The sequence below is a fragment of the Oryzias latipes genome, chromosome 11, assembly GCF_002234675.1.
Source record: "Oryzias latipes chromosome 11, ASM223467v1".
Taxonomy (NCBI): domain Eukaryota; kingdom Metazoa; phylum Chordata; class Actinopteri; order Beloniformes; family Adrianichthyidae; genus Oryzias; species Oryzias latipes.
The window spans coordinates 28119195-28147056 of record NC_019869.2 but is presented as its reverse complement, the minus strand read 5'-3'; the positions used below and the strand labels follow the sequence as shown (position 1 = coordinate 28147056).

Genomic DNA, 27862 nt, shown 5'->3' with positions numbered 1-27862 from the left:
AAAGTATTTATGTCATTTGGATCACAGTTCTTTTGTGCAGTGTTTTTCAAACTTTTTGAGCCAAGGTTCACTTGTACGTAATCAAAGTTAAGTTATTCTTCAGTAATAATTTTCAACTAAATTTTTTGACATTTTACCCTGGTAGTTGTTTTTCCCTCCAGTTTATTAACATGCAATTTTATGTAAACTCACAAAAAAACAAATATATTCTTTCTAAATTGTGATTAATTTTTTAATTTTTTTTTTCAATGTTAGCGCAAATGCAAGAGTACCATAATTTCCGGACTATAAAGCGCACCCGTTTACAAGCCGCACCCACCCATTTCTATGTGTTTACCTTCTTTTGTACATAAACAAGCCGCATCAGTGTACAAGCCTCATACATTACGCAACAAGGTCAGCCTGTTAAATCACGTCCTGACTCCCAGACCGAGTATAATTCTTTAGCACACTTTGGGAGGAGACAGCTTTGCCTCAGACTCATGTATTTGAATACACCTACATCTGTCAAACTGCATGCAGCTCTATTCTGTTCAAAAGTTCCTCAGTTATGGTTTTTTCTATTTTAATCTTTTTATTTTTTTTAACTTATTGACAATCTAGGTATCATGCATAAAATTACAAACAGTAACCATATAATCAACATTACATCCCTCAGTTATGATGAGGAAATTTACATCAGCTATACCCCATTTCCCATGAGTCTAAGGGGCTAAAGGCGGGTCTAACCCGGCTCGCCACACTGTTGCACGTGTTTAAGAATGAGCATGGAACAGCAGTGGATGGAGGGGTGAACGGAAGAACAGCTCTCCTTCCGCTTGTGTCGCGGCAGCATTATGGGAGTAACAGGGCTGGTTAAAAAAACAAACCAGTAAAATGAAGCAGTGGCGACTGAAAAGCGCGCGCCTCAGCGCGGCGCGTGCGTCAGAAGTTTCCTTCCACAACAAACACTGTTGCTCCGCGGACGCCTCTACCCTCCGCGCTCGCCAAGCGGGCTCTTTGTCTCCCCTTCCTATGTTCTCCGACACCCCTGGCCAGGGCGGCTCCAGGGAGTAGCGCTTCGTCCCCATTGCGCCGGTGGACCGAGCAAATCGTGTCTGTGCAGAGCAATCGGACTTAATACTGAACGTTTTGTGGATGAGGGGCGGATGCGTTGTTACGTGTGGGAGCCTTCAGACTGCCATCGGCAGTGTCTCCAGCTCACACACATTTCTCCAGCTCACACAGAGGCTGTGAGCTTTTCAAAGCAAAATTCCGCTCAGTCCTTAGAAACAGTTAAAACTAAACCAAACTAAATTCACTCCATGCGCTGTTCTCTCCGTCACGCAGCAGACCAGCTTTTCCAAACCCGTTGGTGATGGTGGATTTTTTCACGCTGCTTTTAACGATTGCTTTTAACTTGAAAGCTGCATCATATTGTTGTGGCGATCACGTGCACATTGGGTCTAATGGCACCAAAGGATTCTGGGATGCGGCCGGGCATGCGTGTTTCTTTTTGTTGAACCATGACTGAAGTGTCTAAGACCTGAAGTGAGGTCCATGCTGTTTGGCTGCTAAGAGGTGTGTTGAAAAATAAATGACTTGTTGCTTGGAGTTGGATAGAGTATTCAAACCATGCACTGAGTCCAAAAGTACATACATGGCGGCCGGCAAGTAAATCCATAAATTAGCCGCGTCACTGAATGAGCTGCAGGGCTGTAAGCCCAGGAGAAAAGTAGCGGCTTACAGTCCGGAAATTACAGTAATTTTTGAACAATTCACAATATATTTGATAAATTTTACACAAAAAGCCTAACATTATATTTATGTTTTCTGTAGCTACACAAAAAGTGAACATGTTGAAGTTTCATTCGTTTTTCTCTTGACTTCATCGTTCATTAAGTCTTTTAAAACTTTTACAAAAATATTTTATTTCTTTTTAGATGATCAAATTGTTTCAATTTAGTTTAATTATGTCGGTTGGCCACTTCACCTTCATCCTGTTTCTTCAATGTTGTCATTACTTCTTCTTAAGTTGAATATATAAAATAATCCTGATGTTATTAGAAAAGTGTTTCAGTTAGAAAGATGACTTGGACCAAACTCTGGGATGTTTGGCTGTTAAGAAACACAAACCTGGAAGGAGAACTAAACTGTTGACCTCTGACCTCTGATTTCATCAAGAAGATTGAAAAACTGTTTGATGTGTTTTCGTTGTGGTTTCAAGACGTTTAACAGGGAAAACTCATTGTACGCTGAGATGCTGTCACTTTAACCCAATGCATCATGGGAGATGTAGTGCTTAACTGCCACCAGTGACGTGCGGTGAGGTTAATGGCTGGTGAGGCACTGACGTCATCAGTCAGATTTACAAACATATGAACCATGAGTATAAATAACTGAGTAACTTATTCAGCATTTGATTGACAACAGTTAACGTTTTGTTTAAAATATAATTTCAATATGTTTTTTTTTTCATATACAAACTGCAGCATAGAAAAAAGCACAAACGTTATTATCGTCTTACCTTTACTTGTAAATAAAGTCCATACGCCGCTCCTTCTGAAGAAAATGACTTGCCGCTTGCTATCACTTCTTCTATTATTTTTTAGTGTCATAATCTCAGGGCTCACCGGCGCCCCCTAACATGAGGCACGAGAACTGCAACATGAGGCACGAGAACTGCAACATGAGGCACGAGAACTGCTGGCCTCACCCAGCGGCTTTTTCGCCGGCGTTTAGTGCTCAGCACAAGAAACACGTCCCTCACATACAGTTATTTATAAAAACAAGCACTGTGCATCATATACATCTGCTAAATTATGTAAACTCAGCTCATATAGTACAAGTGATTGAACCGACATACAGAGAGACAGCAGTACCGTCTGACTGCATAGGTATTGCGGAATCCAAGGTGAGGCTCAGCGGGCTGGTGCCTCATCGCACGTCACTTAGTATCTGAACGGCAAATGCGGAAATTCAGCGATTTTGAAAAGAAAAAACACCCAAAAATGGTACATTGAAATGGAAAATGACTGCAAAGCACAAATTACTGATTAAATATAATAATTGAATTTATTTTTTCTCTTTTCTTCCCATAATGACAGGTCAGGCAATGCCTCAGGAGAGGCAGGTGAGGCAATGCCTCACCTGCCTCTCCTGACTGCATGTCACTGACTGCCACAGATGTCAGACAGACTCTTGTCTCTGAGCTTCATTGTTTTGTTCACTTGTTCCACGGTCTGACACCGGATTCTGTGGAAAGCTACACCGCTAAAGACGAGCTTTAGCTGGTATTTTTGTTAGAACTGAGAGACACTATGAGCTAAATTGGAACAAGGAAGTGAAGACTTTAACCACTTCTAATTGGTCAGACTGATGATGCATGATTAACCCTCCAACAATGATTGGAAGAGACAGTTGAAGGGGCGGAACTTTTCCAAAAACAGCTAAAGCTGTGGCTACATCGCAGTACTGTCATTCTTATCAAAATGTCTGTAATAGAATCAAATAAACAGAAAGAAAAAAGTATTTTATGATCTTTCATATTCCTAACTACTTAGTGTTTTATCAGGACCTGTTTGGATGAACACAGAGCTGATTTCCTGGAGTTGGGAAATGTTTTTAGATCAGTGAATGGGTAATTTCCCACAATACACTGGTTGAAAAACACTGCTTTTCTGCACCATTTAGTTTCTTGTAATACTCTGAATACATTAAAGAATCTTTTCAATTCAGGACACACCTATGAAGTGATTTTGGATATGCTCTGTACTAATCCCAAAACTTTTACATGTTTTTTTATGTTTCAATTTCAGCTCAGTAAAGGACTTTAAGCACCAACTTTTTCATGTCATTTATTATTATCGTGTTTCAAAAAAAAGTACTTTTATTTAACCAGTTAATTTTTTTCAAGTCTTGACGCTGACAATGACCGCAATTTTTTCTAGTTTTGCTGTAAATTCTACAGATTGGATTATTTCAAAATGTTAAGATTTTTTTTGGTTGAAGATGTTTTCTAAATTCTTTTAATAATTTGAACTTCTTTTAGGACCATGAACTTTCTTTCTAGATAAAATGAAAGAAACAGTAACAAAATATAATAGTAACTGGTAATACCAATAAAAAAAATCTAGATAAATGCAGTTAATCAAAAAGGGACATCCTCTTATTTTGTTTTCTTTCATGCTGGATTTCTCCATAAGCAGTTTTCCAGAATATGAGGCTGTGTGAGAGCTGCTAAAGCCTTTTATTTCATCTGTACTCACTTTTGACCTGTTGTTCTGGTGCTTTGACATGGCTCAGCATACCGGGCATGTTCATACTGTTCCTGTGCATGTACTTGAGGAAAACATCTGCATTTCTTCTAGCCAGAGTACATGCCTGATGGGAGCAAAGACCCGTTAGGACATACCTTGACTATAACGTACAGATTTGCTTTGACTGGGTTGTGGGTTACCTTGAGGAAGGCCTCCTTTTGCTCAAAGTGCTTGCTGATCATCGGAGTGACGTGGTCCGTTTCACAGTTGGGACCCAGTTTGTCGCCCCCCCCGCACCAGTCTTCCTCTCGCTTGTACTCCTGCTCCAGGCTCTCCAGCACACTGCAAACCTTCCCAGACAAACGTTTGGCCTATCACACACAGTTGTGTTTTCATGGAAAACCAAACACAAACCAAGTCAAGTCCTCTACCTGTTCAGAGGTCTTAAAAAAGGCCACAGAGGCATTGACCAGCTTGAGTCGATCCTCCATCTTCAACATAAGCTGCTGCCAATGAGAAGCCACGTTCTCTGCACAGTCCCGTATCAGGTCGGCATCATAGTGGTTGGCCTGGAGTAAAACCTCTGCCTTCTGCTGAACCTGCAGAGCACTCTGGTGGGTTTTCTGAAAAACGCAACGAGAACAGAGTAAGAAACTCTCAGAATAAAGAGCAGAGAACTGAAGGAGATGAAACAGCGTTCATCACCTCAATGGCGTGTTGGAACTGTTCATGCTCTCGCTGCAGCTGCTCAGCTTCCTGTAGGGAGCTGGCTGTGATGAGACCAGCATTTAGCATCGACTCGCCGTTACGAATCCAACCCAAAACCTTCAGCAAAAGGAAACAAATCTTTATTTCAGACTCTGTTTAGAGGTTTGAACTGGGAGGAGGTTGCAGCAGTGGACTGCGGAGTCGTACCTGCTTGACCTCAGCCTGGAGGTGTCTTAGCTGCACACACTGTTCCAAGTGTCTGCGGTGCCGCTCGGATGCTACATCCAGCTCCTGCTGCTTCTCATGGAGGAATTCCAGCAATTCTCGAACCCGTGTGGCCATGTCCCCATCACGATCGCACAGCAGCACAACACCTGAACAGAGGGGGTTAGTCAGGTTAGCCTCAAACAGGCTCAGCTTGTTCATATTAGTTCCCTGCAGTGCCATATGACGTCATAGCATAATAGTTTACACCAGCTATGGCTGATCTGACCCGTGACACCAACACAGCAGAACTTAGTGGAATCAGCTGAGCCTCAACTCTCAGCTGGTATGTGATGTGGCTAACAGGGGGCATGAGACATTTATCTGATTCTTTTTGAAGCCCTCAGGACAAATTTGGGCAGAATGTGAAGAAATGTAGAGATGTATGTCCATAGTGATAACAAGAGCATGCGCACCAGAGGCCTGGACGTCGCTGACATAATGCAACAGCTCCTGTCCCTGATGGATGACATCAAATGTGAGGTTGTTCATGGTCAGGGCCTTGTCAGCATGAAGCTGCAGCCTCTGCTCTGCAACTGTCAGGTCCTCTGTGTCAAAATCATTTATCTGAGCTGTTAGCTCTTCATTCCAGGACTCCAGGTCAGAGATGATCTAAGAAAAGAAATTAAAGAAGAAGTGTAACCAGGGTGGGTTATCATCTCTTTTCAAACATTTCCCAGGCTCAGTGCTTGTTAGAAGATGGAAAACAAGATATTCATATTAATCATTTAACGTCCCACTTCGATCATCTTTTGATCTGTTTTCAAAGCGTTCCCAGTGGGCTTTTAATGATAATTTCCAGGCAAAATGAAAAAAAAACTGTCGTTTTTCAGACATACTATCTGCAGAGCGGGACTGTTGGCGTGCAAGTAACCAACCCTCCACCGATTTCCCATCATCCCTTTGTCTTTGTCTGCTCCTGATCTATCACAATTTGAATAAAGAAATTCTCAAAAATGCAGTTTTAATCCTAATTTCTTTTATATGTGTCCTTCATCATGAGAAAAATGCTGCAGGTGCATTCTAAAAACACCAAAAACACCATTTTCATTGGTGTGGGTCTTTAGGGATAAATATGATTCAACTATTTTCTTTTTCTCCATCTTTTAAATTTTTCATTTGTAATTATTTGAATTACCTGTTTGAATTCTCTGTGAATTCAGTAAAGTATTTGTATGTGACAGTGTAATCTGGTGCAGGTCAAAATCTTCTTTATAAAAACAGAAACCCTCAGAGTCTCATCAAGCTTTATCAACAAAAGCCAGTTTTTTCCACTTCAGGCTCATTTCCACAATTCTCTATATTAACGCCCAGAAAAAAGACAACACTCCAAAATGAAGCAGAGTTCGCATTAGAATCGTTATGGCTGCCACTGTAGAGTTAATCACACTTTTATAGTCTCACTCACATTGATAGCATCTCGTTCAAATATGCGAAGCTGTAAGAATAGATCCAGTTTGATCTTCCTCTCCTGGAAGAGATCTTCCATTTGTGTCTGGGCCTCATCCAGCTGCCGAAGAACGCTCTCGATATGGTTAATGGAACTGTTGTGGGGCGTCTTGTTGCTGGAGATGGCAGAGTCCCTGAAATTACAAATGTAAAATAAAAAAAGTCAAGAACAGCCAGACTTTTTTTAACACACATTGTTATTATTACAAAAGATTTGATGTTTCTGCTTTGTTTTTGTATGTTTGATTGCTTTGGCCCATAAATTGTGTTCCACTCGGGGAAAAAAATAATTTTTTAATTAAATGTGTGATAAATAGAGGCTCAGAGCCTGGCAACACAGCAAGCAGGGGCTTCACAGCTCTGCTGATGTGGAATGTATGCGGCATCAAAACAAATGGATTCTGAGTCAGGATAGACTGCACAGGTGGGCAGGCTTTTGCAGCCTTCCAGGACACACAAGCAGATACATTTACGAAATCCATCTTATGTAAGAAATCACCAGAGATTCAATATAGAGAGGCAGAGAGGAAGGACATGACTCGAACATCTCGTCCTCCTTCTCCAAAAGGCATGAAGTTAACCTGAGACTACTGGAGCACCATGGCAGCAGCAAAGTTAGTTTTTTTAGTTTACTGGAAGCCAGCAGCATCCCCAGAGCTAAACTGATGATCACACACGTCTCAGCAAAACAGTTTTGAAATCATGATCCTTTAACAATGTCAGAGCAGAAACAGACACATGGTTACAAGTTCAATAAAAGGTCAATAAATGAGAGTAAAAACTTGTAAAGGGGCTAAGGACACAGCTAAGGAAGTCTGTCTGAGCATCAACCCCTTTAAAAAGACTTTCCGTTAAAGCTATACTGTAAGCACCAGAACCTGAACCTTGATATTCAGGAAATCATCAGCAAGTCCAGAAGACCACTGGCATAGAAACAAACTTTGTCAGGAAGTTTTTGCACATGTTCAAGACAATACGCAACAAAAACACATTCAAAGAGGTCTTTGTTTTCTGAGCCATATCCCAGCATATCGAAGGAGGCATGATTCAGGAAATCCTTGCTATTCACTTTAGCTCCTCCTCTCATAATGAGTCATAATAAATTGATTTCAAAGATGGAGGAAGAAAAACAGCAGATGCAACATCTTTAAAGAATGCTGTATCAGTTTTCATTGTAATCCCTCTGAAAGGGGCTTATCCAGACTTTTTAGTTGGTAAAAATGAGATGTACAACAATATTCAGGATATGACTGGGGAGTTTAATTAATATTTTGTAAAAAATAGGGCCAAAGTTAGCCGACAAAATAAACTAGGCAAATAAATCAGAAAAGGGGAGATGCACAGGGGACAGTCTTAGGGACGTAATGTGATGTAAAAACAGCAAATACAGATTAGGGAAACTAAAACATGTTTCGACATAAATAAACTTTCACTCAATGTTAACAAAACTAAATTCAGGATTTTTGAAAATCGCCATATTCGTGCAGATTTAGAAATAAAAGTTGCCATAGATAATCATGTTCTGGAAAGAGTGATTGAAATTGAGTTCCATGGAGTAATTATGAACCAAAATGAGCTGAAAGCGACAAATAAAGCAAGTCAGAGCTAAACTTGTCAAAGGCATAGCAGTTTAGGATAAACGCGTCATACACTCACAAAGCACGTCTACCAATAAATTCATCCATAATACTACCGTATTTACAGTACAGTGTAGAATTTGGGGGAAATACTTACAAAACAAATGTACAGTCTTTGTGCATCTTACACAAAAAGCCATTAAATATTTCCTGGTGTGGATAATGGGACACATACGAATGCACTGTTATAAAGTCGGGTTTATTGAAATAATGGGAACTAGTTCAACTCAAAACAGCACTCATCGCTACATGGATCTGTTTGTCTGCAGGTACATGATCAGAATGGAGCAGAGCAGGGAGACTTTGGCCTGCCAAATGTAATTTGTATGTAACAACTCAAAACCTTTCCCAACAGAATTTTTTATCCGCTCCTGATTAACCACGTTTTGAAGGCCATGTCACACTGCCACTACGTACATATTATGAATATTACAAAAATGAAAATTGGTATACCGCGGTGAAGTTAGTTTTAGGTTGGATCTTAGGGGCCATCAACAAATTAACAAGTGCATGATATGGCTAAGATTTTAGAACAAAACCCAAGACTAAAAGCTTTGCAAAAAAATGTACAATTAAACACTTCATAATGTTGCGCCAAAACAACCTTGTTTTTTTTGCAATGTTTTCATAAGAAAAATATTTTGGTACTTTTTCAACAGCTTCCAAACCATGTGACCTTATGATTCCAAATATATGCTGAATTATGGGTTCAACATCCCAACATCATACACCACTATGTTTTGGTAAGGTGGTTTGAGAGATATTGAAAAAATGGCCAGAATTCGTATGGGAACCTAGGGAATTTTAATATAAAATTTCATATCAATTTTGTATCATGTATGATTGCAAAATAAAGTGGTATGTCTGATGTTGGCATGTTAGTGCCACAAATCGGCACAAGTTTGGACTTGTTTGGTTAGGTGGTTTGGGAGCTATTAAAATAAATGTGCAGAATTCATATGCGAACAGCTGAAATTTAAATACAAAAATTCATAGCAATTTTGTAGCTTGTATGATTGCAAAATAAAGTGGTGTGTTTGATGTTGTGATATCAGTGCCACAATTGGACAAAGGTTTGAAATCGTTTGGTCAGGTGGTTTGGGAGCTATTGAAAAAAATGACCAGAATTTATATGCGAACCTCTAAATCTTTAATATAAAAATTCGTATAAATTTTGTATCATGTATGATTGTCAAGTTATTACGCCCCACTTGAATGGGGAAAGCATCCACAGAGTGTTCCAAGCAGGAATTCACACACCATCCAGTGACACTTTTCCACTTTGCTTTATTTACCAACTGCTTGAGACATTTTACTCACTTTGTAATGATGAAGTGCCTGATAATGTATGGTGAAAAACCTGAACAAGACACAATATTTCATCAATTTACAATTAACAATAAATATAAAAAGAAATATGTAACATATCAAGAGTTAAATTCATGGCTTCATAATTAACTCAACTTGCAAAATTAATTTATTAAAAGTTAACTTCATAACTACGAGAGTTCACTAACAACACAGCAATAAATAAATATATTTTATAAATAGCGGAGTTCTTATAAATAATATTCAATAAAAGACTAAACAAACATTTGCACTGACATGGCAACCGACGCTGAAGCGCACATTGGATTGCCATCACTATGCCCCGCATTGTATACAATCTTACTGGCTGGCTCAGTGGTTTTGATGCTTTGGAAAAAGATTAAAATAGATCATTAATTTCTTGATCTCTTGGAAAGCTCTGTCTAATCTGGCGCTACGGATGCATCTCATCCAAATCAGCGCCAGTGCGCGCAGCTGGAACTTTGATTGGCACCGCGCCCACTACCAACTTTCACTTTCCTGTCTTTTACTTTTTATTTACTCACTTAAATTCATTTTCTCTCAAATTTAATGGGATTTACTTTAATAAATGTTTACTTTAGATTTTTAGTAGATTTTAGTAGATTTTAACTTTTTTGTTTCTTTTTTTCCCCTTCAAACTAAAATCACTTAAAACATCGGTTGCACTTAGTTTGACCTAACATTGACTGCTAAATAAAATGGTGTGTCTGATGTTAGGATGTCAGTTGCACAATTCGGCGTACGTTTAATCTTTTTGGGTCATATGGTTTGTGAGCTTTTGATTTTTTTTTTTTTTTTTTACCAGAACTCATATCCAAACCTCTAAAATTTTAATATAAAAGTTCATATAAATTTTGTATCATGTATGATTGCAAAATAAAGTGGTGTGTCTGATGTAGGGTGCCACAATTCGGCATATGCTTCATGTCTTTGGGTCACGTGGTTTGGAAGCAAATAAAAGAAATTTAAATGTTTACCTCTGGAATTGTAATATAAATATTCATATAAAATATTTGTGCGTATGGTTTGAGCATGTCGGAGCCATCTCCCATTGCCAAATCTTTCTTATTAAAACATTACAAAATAAATAAGATTGTTTAGACACAACATAAGGAAATATTTTCTAGTAATTTATTTCTTTTGCAAAGCATTTAGTCTTGGGTTTGATCTAAAATCTTTACCATATCATGCACTTGTTAATTTGTTAACAGTCCCTAAGAGACACCACTAGAGATCCACGCTGAATATCTGGCGAATATCCAACTTCAAACTATCTTCACCATAGTAATTGGTCATATGTATATATACGTGGAAAAAGTGAGAAATATTAAAGACTTTTCTTGAAGTTTTTACAGATGTATCATTAATAAAAAACGTTAAAACCACAGACGTACAGCTAAACCACTCAAAGAACGCATAAATCAACGTAGAGTATAATCTGCGTAATGCAATTAAACCAGTGCTTCTCAATTATTTTTTGCCAGGACCCCCCTAGGAAAAAGAAAATGTTTCGCCCCCCCCCCCCCCCCCCAACCCCCACCCCCATACACTCACTCGTGCAATGACAATATATTAGGTTAATATCTATAAAAATTGTGTAAGTATACCTAAAATTGTATTTTCTAACAATAACAAAAGAAAAAAGCAATATAAATCTACTTTCAACAAATATTAACTTTATTTTGCCACAAAAACCCTGTTCCAGTCTGTTCCAGTCAAAAAAGTAGCTTAAAGTACCTGAAATAAAAACATCTGTCAGTCATTATTTAAACTAGAAAAACATTTTGACCAACTGAACCATTTGATGCTGAGAAAAATAATTCAATTAATAAATAATATCAAATGTAAATTGATCTGAAACATTAACGTTTTTTAGTCTGAACAAATAGGTAAAAAACATTGTTCTGATTTTTATGGATGCAGCTGTTTTCCTTCATTACCTGCTGTCTTTTTGTCAAATACTGACACCAACTAAAGGACAGGCAGACAAAGAATCCATTTATGGAAAATAAATACACATCATCAAAATGTCTGCAATAGTTCATAAAGAATGACATTATTAGCATGATCTGAGGAATCTAAAGGGAGACGATGATCCTGGTGTTGCGTAGTCCAGGCAGGGCTTGCAGCCCTCCGCGTGCCCCGCTTCACCTGGCAGACTGCGCCCACCACCCCTCCCCTTTTGTTCTCACACACGCAGCTGCGCATGTGACAGGAGACGGGAACGCGCAGCTGCAGGGACGGGAATTCACAGTTTCAGGCTGTTACAAACTCTGTGATAGAACAGATAATAGGAAACCAACAGTGGACCATATGTTTTTCCAAGCACTGAGCTGCTGTCACCCCCCCCCCCACCCCCTTTTAAATTTGCACCCCGGACAATTGCCTCTGGCATCGCATCGGTGGCGCTATTTGAGAAGCACTGAATTAAACTATTGTTTTTCTCCTTTATTATTTTTCTGCTTCTTATTCTTTGTACAATTTTTGGTAAATGTAATCTGCAATCCTAGCTTCTGCGTACTTTAATTTGAAAAAAATCAAACAATTATTCTGCTCTTTGTGTACTTTTCACTTGCATTTAAAAATATTCAAATATTTGCATTTTCTCAAATAATTGAAGTAGTTTAAATTTGAAATATTATGGAAGTAATTTGCGAGTCCTCTTTTACTTCATTGTTTTGAAAATGTATCTCCCACAATTTTAGACCTAGAGACACCATTCAAACTTTAAATCGGGGCTATTCCATCCGGTTTGTGTTTAGTTGGACCATCATTTATTTTTCAACAGAACAATGATCCCAAACACACCTCCAGGCTGTGGAAGGGCTATTTGACCTGGAAGGAGAGTGATGCGGTGCTGCGCCTCCACAGTCACCAGACCTGAACCCAATCAAGATGGTTTGGGGTGAGCTGGACCGCAGAGTGAATAGCAAAAGGGCCAACAAGTGCTAAGCATCTCTGGGAACTCCTTCAAGACTGTTGGAAGACCATTTCAGGGGACTACCTCAGCTGCATTTCCACTGCAGGTCTTGATGCCCAAATCCGATTTTCTGACTATATCCGATTTTTTTGACGACCCGCTTACATCATCTTTTAAAAGTGACCCGTATCCGATTTTTGCATTTAGACTACACAATGCTTTTGGCCTGTGATAAACATTGTACCCAGAAATGTTAATATCTTCATTAGTAATAGATTTAGTTGGAGCCAGTTTAGCTCCTGCTGGTTTGCGGCGCCTTCCGTCCGTTAAACCCGGGTTCGACCCCAGGCTGCTCCCTGTTCCCTTCTCTACCTCTGCCGGTTCCAAGCCCGGTTAGAGAAGGTTGCGTCAGGAAGGGCATCCGGCGTAAAACATTGCCAAATTTACCATGCGACTTGTTCGCTGTGGCGACCCCTGATGGGAGAAGCCGAAAGTGGAAGAAGACTACACAATGCTGAGACTATCAAACGTAGACCTTCTGAGGACTACGTAACGTAGCAGCATTTCCGCCTTCCGCGGACCTGAGCACTGACCGCACAGATTAAAAAAATTATGTGCCAGCAGGCCCTTAATAATAATCATAAAAGTATTAAAAGCACATTTAGAAGATGCGTGTTGGTCCAAACGGCAAACGTGTTGCATGGCGAAAAAGAAAACGAGTAAAGCTTGTTTCTCCCCCCCTTGTTGTGTTTCTTTTGTGTGACTGCGTGTCATGGTTTGAGTTTGTTGTGTCTTGTTTTTCGTTTTAGTTCTTGTTCTGTCTTGTTTGGTTCTGTTTCCTGTTTTATTTTGAAAGGTTTCCTGTCTTGTTTCTTGTGCTTTACTTCCTTTGGTCCCCATCTGCCCTGATCGTGTTCACCTGTGTCTTGTCTGCCCTGTCTGTATTTAAGTCTTGTCTCTGCCTTCCTCCTGTGTTGGTCCATTAGCCTTTGTCATGGTGTTCATGTTCCATGTGTTCCACGCTCATGTTTCCATGTCCCTCGCCATGCCAAAGTAAGTTTTTGTTTGTTCTGTAATCCTGCTCTGCAGCGCTTTTTGTTTTGCATTAAACCCCCTTGTCCCTGAACCGTCTGCCTCCGCCTCTGCTACTGGGTCCAACTGGCTCTCGAGCCAAACCCTGCACCTTGACACTGCGGTTGTCATGGAGGCAAAGCAGCGACAGAAGGAGGTGTTGCCTTCAGCGCTCCTGGATGAGGCAGGAGAGGGGAAGCGCGGGAGAGGGAAAAAGGAGGGCTGCTCGGCCGGCTTATGTACTCTCTGTGATTTTTGAATGAGAAATTGTTTGCAGACGTTGTGCTGTACTAACAGTTTGATCCAAGCAAAGAAATAAACGGCTTCTAGCGTGTTCCAGAGCAATGATGTCCCGCTTCATTAGTTACCGTTTGCGTCCCGACCGGGACCGGACCGGAAATAACAGCGGTTTCCGACTACGGTCTGAAGCCTGAGGGTGAAAGGTAACAGCTGACAGCAAAATCAGCGCACAAAAGCACCTTAATAAGTCATGTGATCTCAGTTGGTGTCTCCTGACTTGACGTCACTGACGTACGACTCGCATTTACTGGGGAATATCCGATTTGTCTGCTTACATGGCACACGCAAATGCTCGTATCCGATTTATTACCACATATGAATGAGGCCTGAATCCGATCTGAGAAAAACGGAATCCATGCGCTTTTGTCCTGCTTACACGTTCACCCGTCATATCCGATCTGTGCCACATGAGAGGAAAAAATCGGAATTGCAGGGCTCCAGACTAACTTTTTTCACTGGGAGCACTGTGGCCCCCAACTGAAAATTTTAGGGCACAACCAGAAAATTTAGGGGCGCGTACCGTAAATCAACATGCTAACCAAATCTACTAATTTCCACTGTATTACTAATAAATTTTAAAAATAGATGCAGAAATTACAATGTGCTGTTTCAAATTCAGTGTCACATTTTATTCTGCACTTTTGAAGATGCAACAACAAGGTAAACTGACGGCAAAAATAGTAAACAAAGTACCATACATTCAGGATAAAAAAAGGTGCTTAGTAACAAAGTGATTACCGTAGTAACCTTTCGGTCATTTCACAGTTACAAACAATACTTAAATGTATGTAAACATTAGGGGATAGAAATTCATGTTGGCGACACCAAATATGTGCAGCCAAGATGCACAATAAGCGTGTTTGAGATCACCAAGGTGGACAAAACGCTGTACAGATCACCTGTTGTGAGACCTATATTTTTGTTTTAGCTCCAACATCACCTGTCAATCATTACAAAAATATCATGAGAAAGGGGCGGAGCAAAGCCCCAACCTACGCGAACGGAGCTGGAAATTTAGTACTGCACTGACTGAAAGCTGCCCTGATGACTAAAAAATGCATTATGGGACATGTGTCCTGATGGGTTTTTGTAGTTCAGTGATGAATTAAAATAATTTAAAATACCAATTGAGGCTACATACATTAAAAAAACATTAAAATAATTATAAAAGATATAACATCACATATCACAGATCATACTAAGGGGGAGAGGCAGAATAAAACTAAATTGAATGTTAAGGACAACTCCAACTTTCTGTTCTCATTCAGTTTCGCTGCAGATTCGCATCTTTAACACGTCTATCGTTGGATTTTCTCCGCGTGTTTTAAGTGCATCTAAGACTAAATCGTGTTGTTGCTCGCACGTGCTTAAAGTTTGTTTCAAGCCCCGTTAGCTGTCACGCATGTAGGTGTGGTACATATTCTCTTTGTTTTTGTTTTTTTGTTTTTTTTTTTAACTTGTCCTGTCCAACAGCTGGGCAGACAGATGAGAACTCAGGGCCTCTTGTGTTGGACATATTTTACTTTAACAACAGGGGTTAATAATCTTCATAAAACCAGAGGTATGTCTGAATAAACCCCTTTTGTAATTGAGGCCAAACTTTATTAATTCCAACCATGTTTGAAGATCTTTGGTGTTGGACCGTACGGAAAAGGAAAGAAGGGAAGCAGAGAGAGGGATGTTAGAGAGGAAGGGGGGGGGGGGGGGGTTAGAGGGTGAGAGTAGGAGGGGAGGGGGGATAAGACCATGAAGCAGCTTAAAGCAACAAGTTTACTGGTTGTTTATCATTACGGTAAGGTGCCAATATAGTAAAAAAAGGGCGGGGCCTGTCAACTCACACACTCAAATGTTATCAACACACCTGCTAGCTGCAAAAATGTCCACATGTCAACATATACACAAAACAGATAGTGTTCACACACGCATACCTATGCCTAAAAACCAACTAGTGTGAAATATTTCATTCATTCTATCACACAAACTATTAGTGCAAAGGTGAGCTAACACCTGTGCTCAGGTGAGTGTTTATGTTCTTTTAAAGTGGATGAAGGAATGTGAAAAGAAGGGGGGAGAGTGCCCAGCTATGCCCACACCAAGACCCCCGCCGCAGCAGCAGCGGCAGCCGGAATCCCCCCCAACGCCACACGGGAGCAGGCAGGGAACAACCACCCCCCGGGCGACCAAATCCGCCACCCAGGCCAAGGCCAGCAGGGCCGCCACGAGGCCCCCAGAAAGCAGGGAGGCACGGGGGGAAAGAGAGAGCCGTCCCAGCCCAAGCCAGGAGAGCAGCCCCCCTGCCGCGCCAGGAGAGACCAACGCAGGGCCCCACCGGAGAAGGAAAAGGGCGCCCACAGCCCCAGACGAGCACCCTATCACCACCCAGGAGTTCCGGGCATCCCCCCGCCCCAACCCCAGGATCCCCCAAGGGAGACCCGCTCCGCACTCCAGGCAGCCACCCACCCGGCCCACGGTTGGTCCCGGGAGGTGCAAGGCAGGGGCCCGCGCCCCCGCCCAGGAGGGGGGGACCCGAGCAAAAAGGGGGCCCACAAGGGGTGTTGTAAACATGGCCCGACCAGGCTCGGCCACAGTTGGAAATTTGGCGGGGCCCAGCGCTCAGGGGCAAGGACCAGTACCAACCCCCCAGGGACACGAACACCCCTGGCTCAGGTGTAATGTGAACCCCCTCCCAGTGCAGAGAGAGCACCGCCCGGCCCAGGAAACCGGCACCCAGGGGACACGGCCGCCGTTACCAAGGGCCCCGTACCCCCCACCAGGGAAGGGGTAGGGGAAAGATGGTCCTAGGTCCCACCTTCCTTGCAAAATGTGTGTGCGTGTATGTGTGTTTGAGAGGGTGTGTGTGTGCATGTGTGTGTGTTTATGTTGGAATGTATATATTGAGGGGGAAGGGGTGTGTGTACTTTTTTTTTTTTTTTTTTTTAAACTTGTTCTGTCCAACAGCTGAGCAAACAGATAAGAGCTGAAGGCTTTTTGTGTTGGACAGGTTTTACTATCACAAAAAGAGGTTATATAGCTTCAAGAAAACTAGAGTGTAGATTTGTATAAACCCCTTTTTGTCGTATTATTTTTTTATTTATTTGTTACATTTAGTGTGTGTGGGGAGGGAGAGGGGAAGAATGTGAGGGGAGGGTGGAAGAGAGTAAAAGGAAAAACGGTGAAAAGGTGGGGGATACAAGCACTGATTTGGATAAGTTATTATTTTAAGCTGTAACAATTATACCAGATCTGCTGGAAAGACGAATGTTACATAAAAGGTGAAAATCTGACACTAAGATGAGCGAAAAAAATCTGTCCATCAATACACTGTAGGTAAGGAGGAGGGATGAAGCAGACAGGGAGCAGTGTGGCAGTGTGCACGTGCACGTGGGGGTGGAGATACATGCATGCTGCCGACGTGAACCGTGTGTTCATAAAGGGAGCCAGATCCTACCCAGCCAGCCCAGCCAGACCAGGAGAGGGGAGGAGAGCCCCCCAGACCAGAAGCCCCCCCAGCATCCGGACCCAGGCAGCCCGGGAGGGGAGGAGGAGGGGACCGCCCACCCCACCAGCCAGAGAGGGCCCCCCTACAGGGGCCCCCCCAATGCCCAGAGGCACAAGCGAACCCAGTGTCCGGCCCCCAGGCCACAAGACAGGAGCGCTTAGCCGTACCAGGCGGCAGCCATGGGGGCCACCGGGCGCCGGACACCGAGACAAAGGCCAGGGACGAAGCCAGGGCCCCTGGAACCCATGAGCCGGCCACCACCCGACCGGCGCCCCGTCTCCGCAAGCCAGCCCAGGCACGCGACCTTAGCAACCCAGGGATCGCCACGCACCCACAGCCACCCCCCATAACCCTAAAACCCTACGCACTACAACCCCCCCCCCGCCATAATATCTGAGCCCCCCTCCCCAACCCTCTCAGTGTCCTCCCCTCTCTGTGACGGGGAGGGAAATCCCCAGAGGGTCCCAGCGAGCCAGCCCCCAGGTCCCTCCTACCCATGCACTCACACACACATACTCACAATCATCTGGTTACCCTCCCTACCCCCGCAGCCACGCAATAACCCCCCCCCAGCCGGCCGACCCCCAGCGCCGTATGCCCGACCCTTCCCGCAGCCGACAGGATACCCATAAGCCCGGCCGCCCTGAGAGGACCAGGCGGGTGAAAACCGGCCGCCCCCCCCCGACCCCACCCATGTATGGAGGTGTGGGAGTGCTGTGTGTGTGCTGCAGGTAAAATAGGAGGTAACCAGTGTGGGGGGCTCCGCCGCTGCCAAGCCGCAAAACCCCCCACTCCGGGGTCCCTCTGTGAGTGGTGTGTATTTGCTGTGTGTGTGCTGCTAGCATGCAGTGTGTGTGTCTACAGAGGAAGTTAAAATTGTGGGGGGGGCCAGCGAAAGGTGAGCACGGATGTTTCACCATGCCCCCCTCCACCATACCCTCTCCACAAGGCCCTAGATGAATCAGAGTGTCTATATGCAAGTAAAAAGCGGGGAGGAGGGCGGGTGCCAACAAGAACCCAGAGAGGGGCATCCCCAGTGAGCCCCGCCAGCATACCCCTCCCATCCAGATCCCGGGGCCCTATGTGCCTGTGTGCAATATTTGTTTGGGTGAGAGCGGGGAGGAGCGGGCGGATGGGCACAACCGGGGGAGAAGGCTCCCCCAAGCGACCGGCCCCCCAGCCGGCCGCGGTAGGCGCCCCCCCTCCGAGGGCGGCCGGGCAGCCAGAAACGGCAAGCCAGCCGCAGTTGGAGGCCAGAGCCTCGTAGCGCCGAGAGACAGCCAGCAAGGAAGGGTCCCGGTGCCAGAACGGAGGGGCAGGGGGTCCAGCCCCACCATTCATACCCTGGCCTCCCTAAGGACTAGCACACCGCCCCCCCAGCCCCCCCCCAAAAAAATAAATAATAAAATAATAATAAAATAATAATAATAATAATAATAATAATAATAAAATAAATAATAATAATAATAATGAAATAAACCCACCCAAGTGAACCCATTAACCCCTGCTGTGACTGCAGCGTCGACCCCCGGGGGGCCAGGCCACGCGCCAACTACCGGCCACGGCCGAAACACCGGCCATGGTTAGACGACCCCAGGCCCCAGAGCCACATGTTCCGCTGCTTCATCAGCCAAACTAAATGCTACACGGATGTGAATTAACAGAACTGAGGGGGCAGAGGGGTGTTCCTGTATCTGGGACAGTAGAGGAGGTGCATTAAAGAAATTCAACAAAAGGAAAGCTAGTAAACATGACTGATTTAGTGCAAACATTGACTCGCCATATAGTGAATAGCCCTCTAACTTTTATTTACCAAACAGAAGAAAATGCTCACAACTGGTGAGCGTTAATGTTGGACCCTGCACAACACCAAACCAGTTCAAAATAACTGAAGAAACATTCTGTTTTGGGAACAAGCTGCTCTTTGCAAGCTGCTATTTTAACATCTGCAATGCAAGAGATGGGTGGGCTGACCTCCTGATTTTCCCATCCTGAACAGCAAATTCAAATTTATCGCTAAAATCGCTAAAAAGAAAATTGCTAAAAAGAAGAAAACTGAACAGGAAGGGAACTGCAGGCATCCTTTCTGGATGTGCAGAAATACTTGGTGAAAAACGTTGAAAGCAAAGTGCCGCTGAACTGAACCTCAGCTGCTGGATGAGGTCTTCTCCCTCCTTGACGGTGTTGACCGAAAACTGTAATATGGTCTGCTGCTGTTGTCCAAAATGCTTGATCAGATCCTGGACAGCTTCCACAGATTCGGCATAAACATCGTCCAGAAGTTCTTTTTGGAGGCCCTCCAGCCATGTCAACAGCTATAAAAGGAGAGCAGAAGGGGGTGGGGGGTGGGGGTGTTAGTGCTCATAAAAGACCCAACAAAGATCTCTGCAAATGTGTAATCCATTTGTTTACAACTGTAGTTTTTGTTTACAACTTTGTTGTAAAAGGTGTGGAATTAGAATAGCTTGTTTCAAGTATTATTTTTAGGAAGGTGAACAAACACACAGAGCTTTCATGCAGTGCAACACACCAACAGGAAAACCAAAACAGATCCTTCTTAGCACCACCGACTTCTTTTCATATTCATGATGTGATTCACAACTAGAAAAATGTTCATCTTTGAAATCAAAAATATATAAACCAGTGGTGGTCCATGCATTTCAGAGCCGGGCCTTCAGTTTTGCCAAAATCATTCTCTAACTATTTTATGTGTATGACACCATCCTGTTTTATATGTATATCAGGGCTGTAACAATTCGTTTTAACAACAATCCAATTCAATATTTGTGGTTGACTATCCAACTCACTTTTGATTTTGGTTCATTTGAACAATCCGATTGGATCCAATTCACTGACCTAAAATGGATCCAGGACATATTTAGCCAAAACTTCCAGCTGTGAGACGCAGACAGAAATTCCTGCTACTGAACAGTGAAGGTTTCCCGATTCTTGGATTTCTTCCAGATCATCAAGTCTAAATCAGTGTTTTTCAACCTTTTTTGAGCCACGGCACACTTTAACCCTGAAAAAAATCCCGCGGCACACCAGCATCCAAAAAAAAAAAAAAAAAAGCAAAAATTCATGGTCTGTATTGATCGACAGCCCCCCCCCCCCCCCCCCGCGCGCAATCTCACGTGGATTTTTGTGATAATTGTGGCAGAAAAAGCAGGAAGTTGCGGCTGTTTTTTTCTAAGAGATGAACCACCAGCTAAAGATGAGCTTTAGCTGGTATTTTTGTTAGAACTGAGCGACTTTATCAGCAGGATTAAGAACAAGGAAGTGAAGACTTTAACCACTTCTGTTTGGTCAGACTGATGACATGTGATTAAACCTTCAAGAATGATTGGCGGAGACAGTTAAAGGGGCGGGACTTTTTCTTACACAGCTATAGCTGCAGCTAAATCGCGGTACCGTGATTCTTATCAAAATGTCTTTAATAGAATTAAATAAACACAAAGAAAAAGTAATTTTAAGATCTTTTATATTCCTAACTACTCAGTGTTTTATCAGGGCCTGTTTGGATGAGCAAAGAGCTGATTTCCTGGAGATGGAAAATGTTTTTTGATCAGTGAATGAGGGCAATTTCTCCACGGCGCACTTGACCATCTCCCACGGCACACTAGTGTGCCGCGGCACACTGGTTGAAAAACACTGGTCTAAATGAAACATGTGTCCAAACTAGAATGAATGTCAAATCCATTCACATGTTAGTTTCCTAAAGTTCAGCCCACTATTGTTTTTCCACATCCAAAGAGTCCAAAGGGAACATTCTTAGAACATTCTAGACACTGGATGGTCACGTCTTTGCTAAATTCAAAGTGTTTCCACATATTGGACTGGAATGATGGACTGATCAGTATTGCTGACATCACATGTGTGTTGTCCACTGTGATGCACTTAGGATTTTTTTGGTTATAGTAAAATAATCCTACCTCATACAGAAGGGGAACTCTTACTGTGTAGTTTTTGATGTATCTTTGGTGTATCATTTCAGGCCTTGACTGGTAAACTTCGTCTACATGGAGAGCAGCTAGAGGACGGGAGGAGGACTGCCAGTTTTTGTTAATTACAGATTGTGTAAATCCAGTCACATCACTGCTAAAGAGCAGATCTGTTGTGAGGACATTGAACTGTTAGGTGTCAGCCTGAGGCTGTTCTACCAGCCGAGGGTGTTCTCACACGCTATTGCAATAGCTGCATATATTCCCCTCTCTGCTAATGGTAAAGCTGCATGTGATGTTCTGTCCTCTGTGGTTAATAGACTCGTGACACAGAGTTCTGATGCCCTTCTCCTTTTCTCTGGAAACTTCAACCATCCCCCTCCATGTAGGCAAACAGCTTTCTCCCGCACAGTGAGGATATGACAGAGGAGTCTCGAAAAGGCTGTTTTTAGTCTGAGGGAGGAACTGTGCAGTCCACATGGGGAGGACATCGACTGTCAGACTCAATAACTGACTACATAAACTTCTGTGTTGAGAACACTGTACCCACCAGGACTGTATGGTGTTTCTCCAACAACAAACTGTGGATTACTCCTGACATAAAAGCTCTCCTGAAGGAGTAGAAGAGGGCTTTTACATTAAACATTAAACAAGGAAGAGTGTGCTACAGGAGGACGATTGAGGACCAGCTGCAGTAGAACATCATCAACAGAGTGTGGAGGGGACTTAGAACAATCACTGGATACAAGGACCCCTACACTCAGGCTAAGGGGGACCAGACATGGGTGAACAACCTGAATCTTTTTTTTGCAATAGATTTGACCAGATGGCCACCCACACCCTGTCTCCACTGTTGCAAACAACAACTCCTACACCCACCGTGAGCCCTTCCACCAATAGCTCTTACGGCACAGCACCCATCCTCCTTCATCCCTCACACTGTCCCTCACAAGGGCCCAAGTGAGGAAGGAGCTCAGCCAAACCAAGGCAAGAAAGCCAGTGGGTCCAGATGTCATCAGCTCCAGGCTACCGGTACTTAAAACATGTGCAGACAAACTGTGCAGCGCCATGCTGTTTGTGTTCTGTCTGAGCTTGAAACTGGAAAGTGACACAATTGTGGGAGACATCCTGCGTAGTACCGGTACACTACAGACCACAGACTACAGACCAGTGGTGCTAAACTCTCATCTGATGAAGAAAATGGAGAGGCTGGTGCTCACTCATCTTGTCCTATGGTGATTCAGTCAATGAACCCCCTGTAGTTTGCCTACCAGCCTTGCATCGGCGTTGAGGTTGCCATCATCTTACTCCTATACAGAGCTGCACACCTGGACAAGACTGGGAGAACTGTGAGTCATGTTTTTGACTTCTCCAATGCTTTCAACACAATCCAACCATCACTGCTGGGGATAAGCTGGTAAACATTGGTGTGGACCAACATCTATTTGCATGGATACTGGACTATCTCTCACACCACCAGCAGTATGTGAGAGCTCACTGCTGTGAGTCTGACATGGTGGTCTGCAACATGGGGGCCCTGCAGGGAACAGTTCTGGCTCCGTTTCTGTTCACTGCCTTCACTTGTCATCTTCATAAGTTCTCAGACAACTCTGCCATTGTCAGCTTAATAACGGATGACATTTTGGGCGATTTTAACCTACAAGTGGACAATAAAATCGGACTCATATGTCCAAGAGTTCCCAACTTTCCCAACTTAAAAGTAAAACCTGTTCTCTGGATCCCATCCCCACCTCTCTTTTTAAGACGGTGTGTTCATCCTACGAGGAGGAGCTCCTGAGCATCGTTAACCGCTCTCTTCAGACTGGGATCTTCCCCACATCTTTAAAGACTGCTATAGTGAGACCCACTCTGTCAAAGAGCGGTTTAAATGCTCTGAATAATCTGAATGATTATTATTGGCCAGTGTCAAACCTGCCATTTTTAAGTAGGATTTTAGAAAAACTAGTTTTTATCCAACTCAATTATTTTATTAATATAAATAATATTTTAGAAAAATTTCTGTCTGATTTTAGATCACATCACTCCACAGAGACGGCGTTGGTCAAGGTTATAAATGATCTTAGCTCCAATGTTGATGAAAAGAAAACATCAGTTTTAGTATTGCTGGACCTGAGTGCAGCCTTCCACACAGTTGACCACACCATTCTTCTAAACAGTCTGCATGACATGGTTGGAATCACTGGAACTGTGTACAGCTGGTTTGAATCTTACCTCACAGGAAGAGATTTTATCGTCACTGTAAATGATGCATCATCTGGGAGGCACGGACTGACATGTGGTGTGCCACAAGGTTCGGTCCTAGGTCCCGTACTTTTTAACCTTTACATGGTGATGTCATCAGGAGACATGGCATAAACTTTCATAGTTATGCTGATGACACTGATGATATGTGGCTGTGTCTTTTAAGTTGTGTTTTAGATATTGAAAAATGGATGGGAGAGAATTTCTTAAAGCTCAATCAAGACAAAACTGACATAATTGTTGGTCCTAAAGTTGAGAGAGAAATGGTCCAATCCTATTTATCAACTTTTAATCTGAATGTGTGCAGTAAAGTCAGAAAGCTGGGTGTGATTTTAGATGCAGATCTTAACTTTGAAGCACACGCAAACCAAGTTACAAAGACTGCCTTTTATCACCTTAGAAATATTGCCCGAGTGAGACCCTTTCTCTCACAAGCCAGTGCTGAAATATTAATCCATGCTTTTATAACATCTTGGATAGATTATTGTAATGCTCTTCTTTCTGGTGTTAAGAGAAATACTATAAACCGGCAGTAGCTTGTTCAAAATTCAGCTGCACGCCTTTTAACCAGAACCAGAAAGAAGGAGCATATTACTCCCATTTTGAAGTCTTTGCACTGGCTCCCAGTCAGCTTTAGCATCGATTTTAAGTTTTTTTTTATTAGTTTATAAAAGTTTACATGGAACTACACCCTCATTTTTATCAGATTTACTTTTATTTTATGACCCTCCCAGAGCCCTCAGGTCCACAGGTGCAGGTCTGCTGGTGGTCCCAAAGGTCAGAACTAAAACCCACGGCGAGGACTCCTTTCAGCACAGTGGGCCTCGCCTGTGGAACAGCCTGCCTGAGGACGTGAGGGCTTCAGCCACTGTGGAGGTTTTTAAGAAAAAACTTAAGACACATCTTTTTAGTAAAGCTTTTACACAGTTTTTACTTGTCCACATTTTTATTTGATTTTATAAAGTTTTAACAGCTAATTTTATTTGTTTTGATTTTAATGCTGGGATGTGTATGTGTTGGGTATTTGTGTGTTTTATAAATTCATTTATTTGTATTATTATTTTATTTATTTTTATTATTATTTTATCTATTTTTATTATTATTTGTATTATTTTTACTATGTTTATTATTTTAACTACTATATTTTTTTATCGTATTTTTTATTCACTTTGAGATGAGTGGTCCCCAACCTTTTTGTCACTGCGGACCGGTACAATGCAAGACACGTTTACCGCGGACCGGTGGGGGGGTTGAGGTGTATCACGTGATGTTTGGTGTCGCGACTGTGACATGCGTTAAGTGTGACTGATGTAACAGAGAGAATCCGGTCACTTTTCAAAATAAAATGTTTTTTTCAATAAAAAAAACAATAAAATGGAAAAAAAAAAAATTCTGTGCGTCCCAGTGCCAAAATTTCCTGCGGCCCGGCCCGGTGGTTGGGGACCACTGCTCTGTAGCATGAAAAGCGCTAAACAAATAAAGTTGAATTTGACAATGACAGAGAGTGCGGAGAACTGACTCAGTGCAGGAGCTGGGAGAAAGAAGAATGGTAGCCAAACTACAGTACCTTGTGAAAATATTCAGCCCCCTGGAACTTTTCAACCTTTTGCCTCATTTCAGGCTTCAAACATAAAGATATAAAACTGTAATTTTTTGTGAAGAATCAACAAGTGGGAAACAATCATAAAGTGGAATGAAATTTCTTGGATATTTCACATTTTTTAACAAATTAAAACTGAAATATTGGGTGTACAATGATTCAGTCCCTTTACTTTCAGTGCAGCAAACTCCCTCCAGATGTTCAGTCAGGATCTCTGAATGATCCAGTCTTGACCTAAATGACTAATGATGATAAATAGAATCCACCTGTATATGAACAACTAGTGTGCCGCGGCACACTGGTTGAAAAACACTGCCTTAAGGCATTGCAGGCCTGGACGGTCTGCCACTGAATTAAACTTTAAAAACGCTGTGTTATAAATTTACTCTGTGACCCTTTTAGATCATCACTTATCGTCTCTGCCCACCTCTTTGACGTGCGTGTGGAAGGACACAGACATATCCAGGAGGACTTTGCGCTGTTCTACACGCCGTACAAAATCCTGAATTCTGTCCTCCAGTTGGTGGGCCGCCTGGTAGATCTCCTCTGGGTCACACTCTCCTGTCTGAGCCAGCTGCTCTGCCGCCTCCAGCAGCTTGTCGGCGTTGGTGTAGGTGTTCTGTAAGAGGCAGCAGAGTGGAGGGTTACACGTTGAAGACAAGCAGGCAAAGAGCAAAGAACCTCACAAAGACAAACCCTGCAGATGTGATAAACGCAATCCAGGCCAGCAGAGGGAAAAGGGTGCAGAGAGAGTTGGGATAAAAATAATAGGAAGAAGAAAAATTCTGTTTTTACTTTGTTAATTTATGATGAACTTTTTAAAAAAGGTTCATATTCCCAGTTGTAGAATGAATGCAGTGACGTGCGCTGGGGTTCACGGCTGGTGAAGCAGTCAGATTTACAAACAAATGAACTCAGCAAAGTAGCCCAGTTTAGGTTAGTCTGTTAATTTAGTTCAGTTTAAAATTTTCCTTTTGAATTCTATGCATTCATCATCCTTATGATTTCATGCCTACTTTACAATAACCCATTGAGACGACTGTTGTGATTTTGGGCTATACAAATAAAATTAAATTGAATTGAAGTAGCTTGTTCACTATTTGGCAGCAGTTAAATTGCGTTATTTAAAATTTCATTTCAACATTTTTCTTTTGTTTTCAAACTGTAGCATAGAAAGGAAAATCACCAAAATTGTTATTATTGACTTACTTTCATTAATTTGATTAATAATATTATTAATAATGGATTTGATTTATCTGTGCTTTCCCAGACACTTGAAGCGCTCACATGTATCCATTATTTATTCACTCCTCATTCAGACTTGGTGATAGTGACTACTGATGTAGCCACAGATGCCCTAAAGATTTATGCTTCATGTTAGCCCTTTAAATGGAATCCAATAACATTGATTACATCAGTGTTTTTCAACCTTTTTTGAGCCACGGCACACTTTAACCTTGACAAAAATCCCGCGGCACACCAGCATCCAAAAAAAAAAAAAAAAACAGAAATTCATGGTCTGTATTGATCGACAGACCCCCCCCCCCACCCCCCCGGAATCTCACGTGCATTTTTGTGATAATTGTGGCCGGAAAAGCAGGAAGTTGCGGCTGTTTTTTCTAAGAGATGAAATGGAAGTTAAATTAGAAAATTTAGAAACTGTTTGTTTGTTGTGGTTTCAAGCCGTTTCTCAAGGACAACTCATTGTGCGCTGGGACACTGGCCCTTTAAGCCAATGCATCATGGGAGATGTAGTGTGAAAACTGCCGAAAAAACTTGCAGAAAGACTCGCGTCTGTGAGCTTCATTGTATTGTCCACTTGTTCCACGGTCTGACAACGGACTCTGTGGAAAGCTACACCGCTAAAGAAGAGCTTTAGCTGGTATTTTTGTTAGAACTGAGCGACTTTATCAGCAGAATTAAGAACAAGGAAGTGAAGACTTTAACCACTTCTGATTGGTCAGACTGATGACATGTGATTAAGCCTTCAAGAATGATTGGTGGAGACAGTTAAAGGGGCGGGACTTTTCCGCAAACTGTCATAGCTGCAGGTAAATCGCGGTAACATCATTCTTATCAAAATGTCTTTAATAGAATTAAATAAACCCAAAGAAAAAGTAATTTTAAGATCTTTTATATTCCTAACTACTCAGTGTTTTATCAGGGCCAGTTTGGATGAACAAAGAGCTGATTTCCTGGAGATGGGAAATGTTTTTAGATCAGTTAATGATTAATGAGGGCAATTTCCCACGGCACACTTGACCATCTCCCACGGCACACTAGTGTGCCGCGGCACACTGGTTGAAAAACACTGGATTACATTATAACTGTTACAAGATGTGAAAATCATTAAGCATACTTTCCAGTTTCATATATTCTAAATGTTATATATTGAAAATTAATATTTTTAACTCACAGATTTTAACAGCTGCAACTGAAGTTTTTCAGCACTAACAGAGGACGACAGTTACCTGAGCCACATCTTCAAAGTCCTCGTGTCGTTTCTGTAGGGCCCTGGCTCGGTGCAGGGACTTTCCCACTCCCGTGTGTTTGCTGAGGAATGCTTCTCCATGGTTTTCAATCCAGTCCAAAACCTGCAAACAAATACAAGTACTTTCTAAGA

The 27862-nt window shown here is 42.5% G+C and overlaps 1 protein-coding gene across 5 annotated transcripts in view; it reads right to left on the bottom strand.

Moving 5' to 3' along the window:
• Window positions 1-27862, bottom strand: part of LOC101159451 (triple functional domain protein) — a 127749-nt gene that overhangs the window by 57020 nt on the left and 42867 nt on the right. For all 5 annotated transcript variants that reach the window (XM_023960295.1, XM_023960294.1, XM_023960296.1 and 2 more), the window contains exons 12-21: window positions 27711-27833; window positions 25667-25858; window positions 19582-19751; window positions 6619-6793; window positions 5627-5822; window positions 5154-5320; window positions 4944-5063; window positions 4670-4861; window positions 4439-4588; window positions 4248-4362 (exon numbers count right to left, since the gene is read on the bottom strand). In XM_023960295.1, coding sequence (XP_023816063.1) covers window positions 4248-4362; window positions 4439-4588; window positions 4670-4861; window positions 4944-5063; window positions 5154-5320; window positions 5627-5822; window positions 6619-6793; window positions 19582-19751; window positions 25667-25858; window positions 27711-27833 — 1600 coding nt within the window. The remainder of the gene's footprint in view (window positions 1-4247; window positions 4363-4438; window positions 4589-4669; window positions 4862-4943; window positions 5064-5153; window positions 5321-5626; window positions 5823-6618; window positions 6794-19581; window positions 19752-25666; window positions 25859-27710; window positions 27834-27862) is intronic.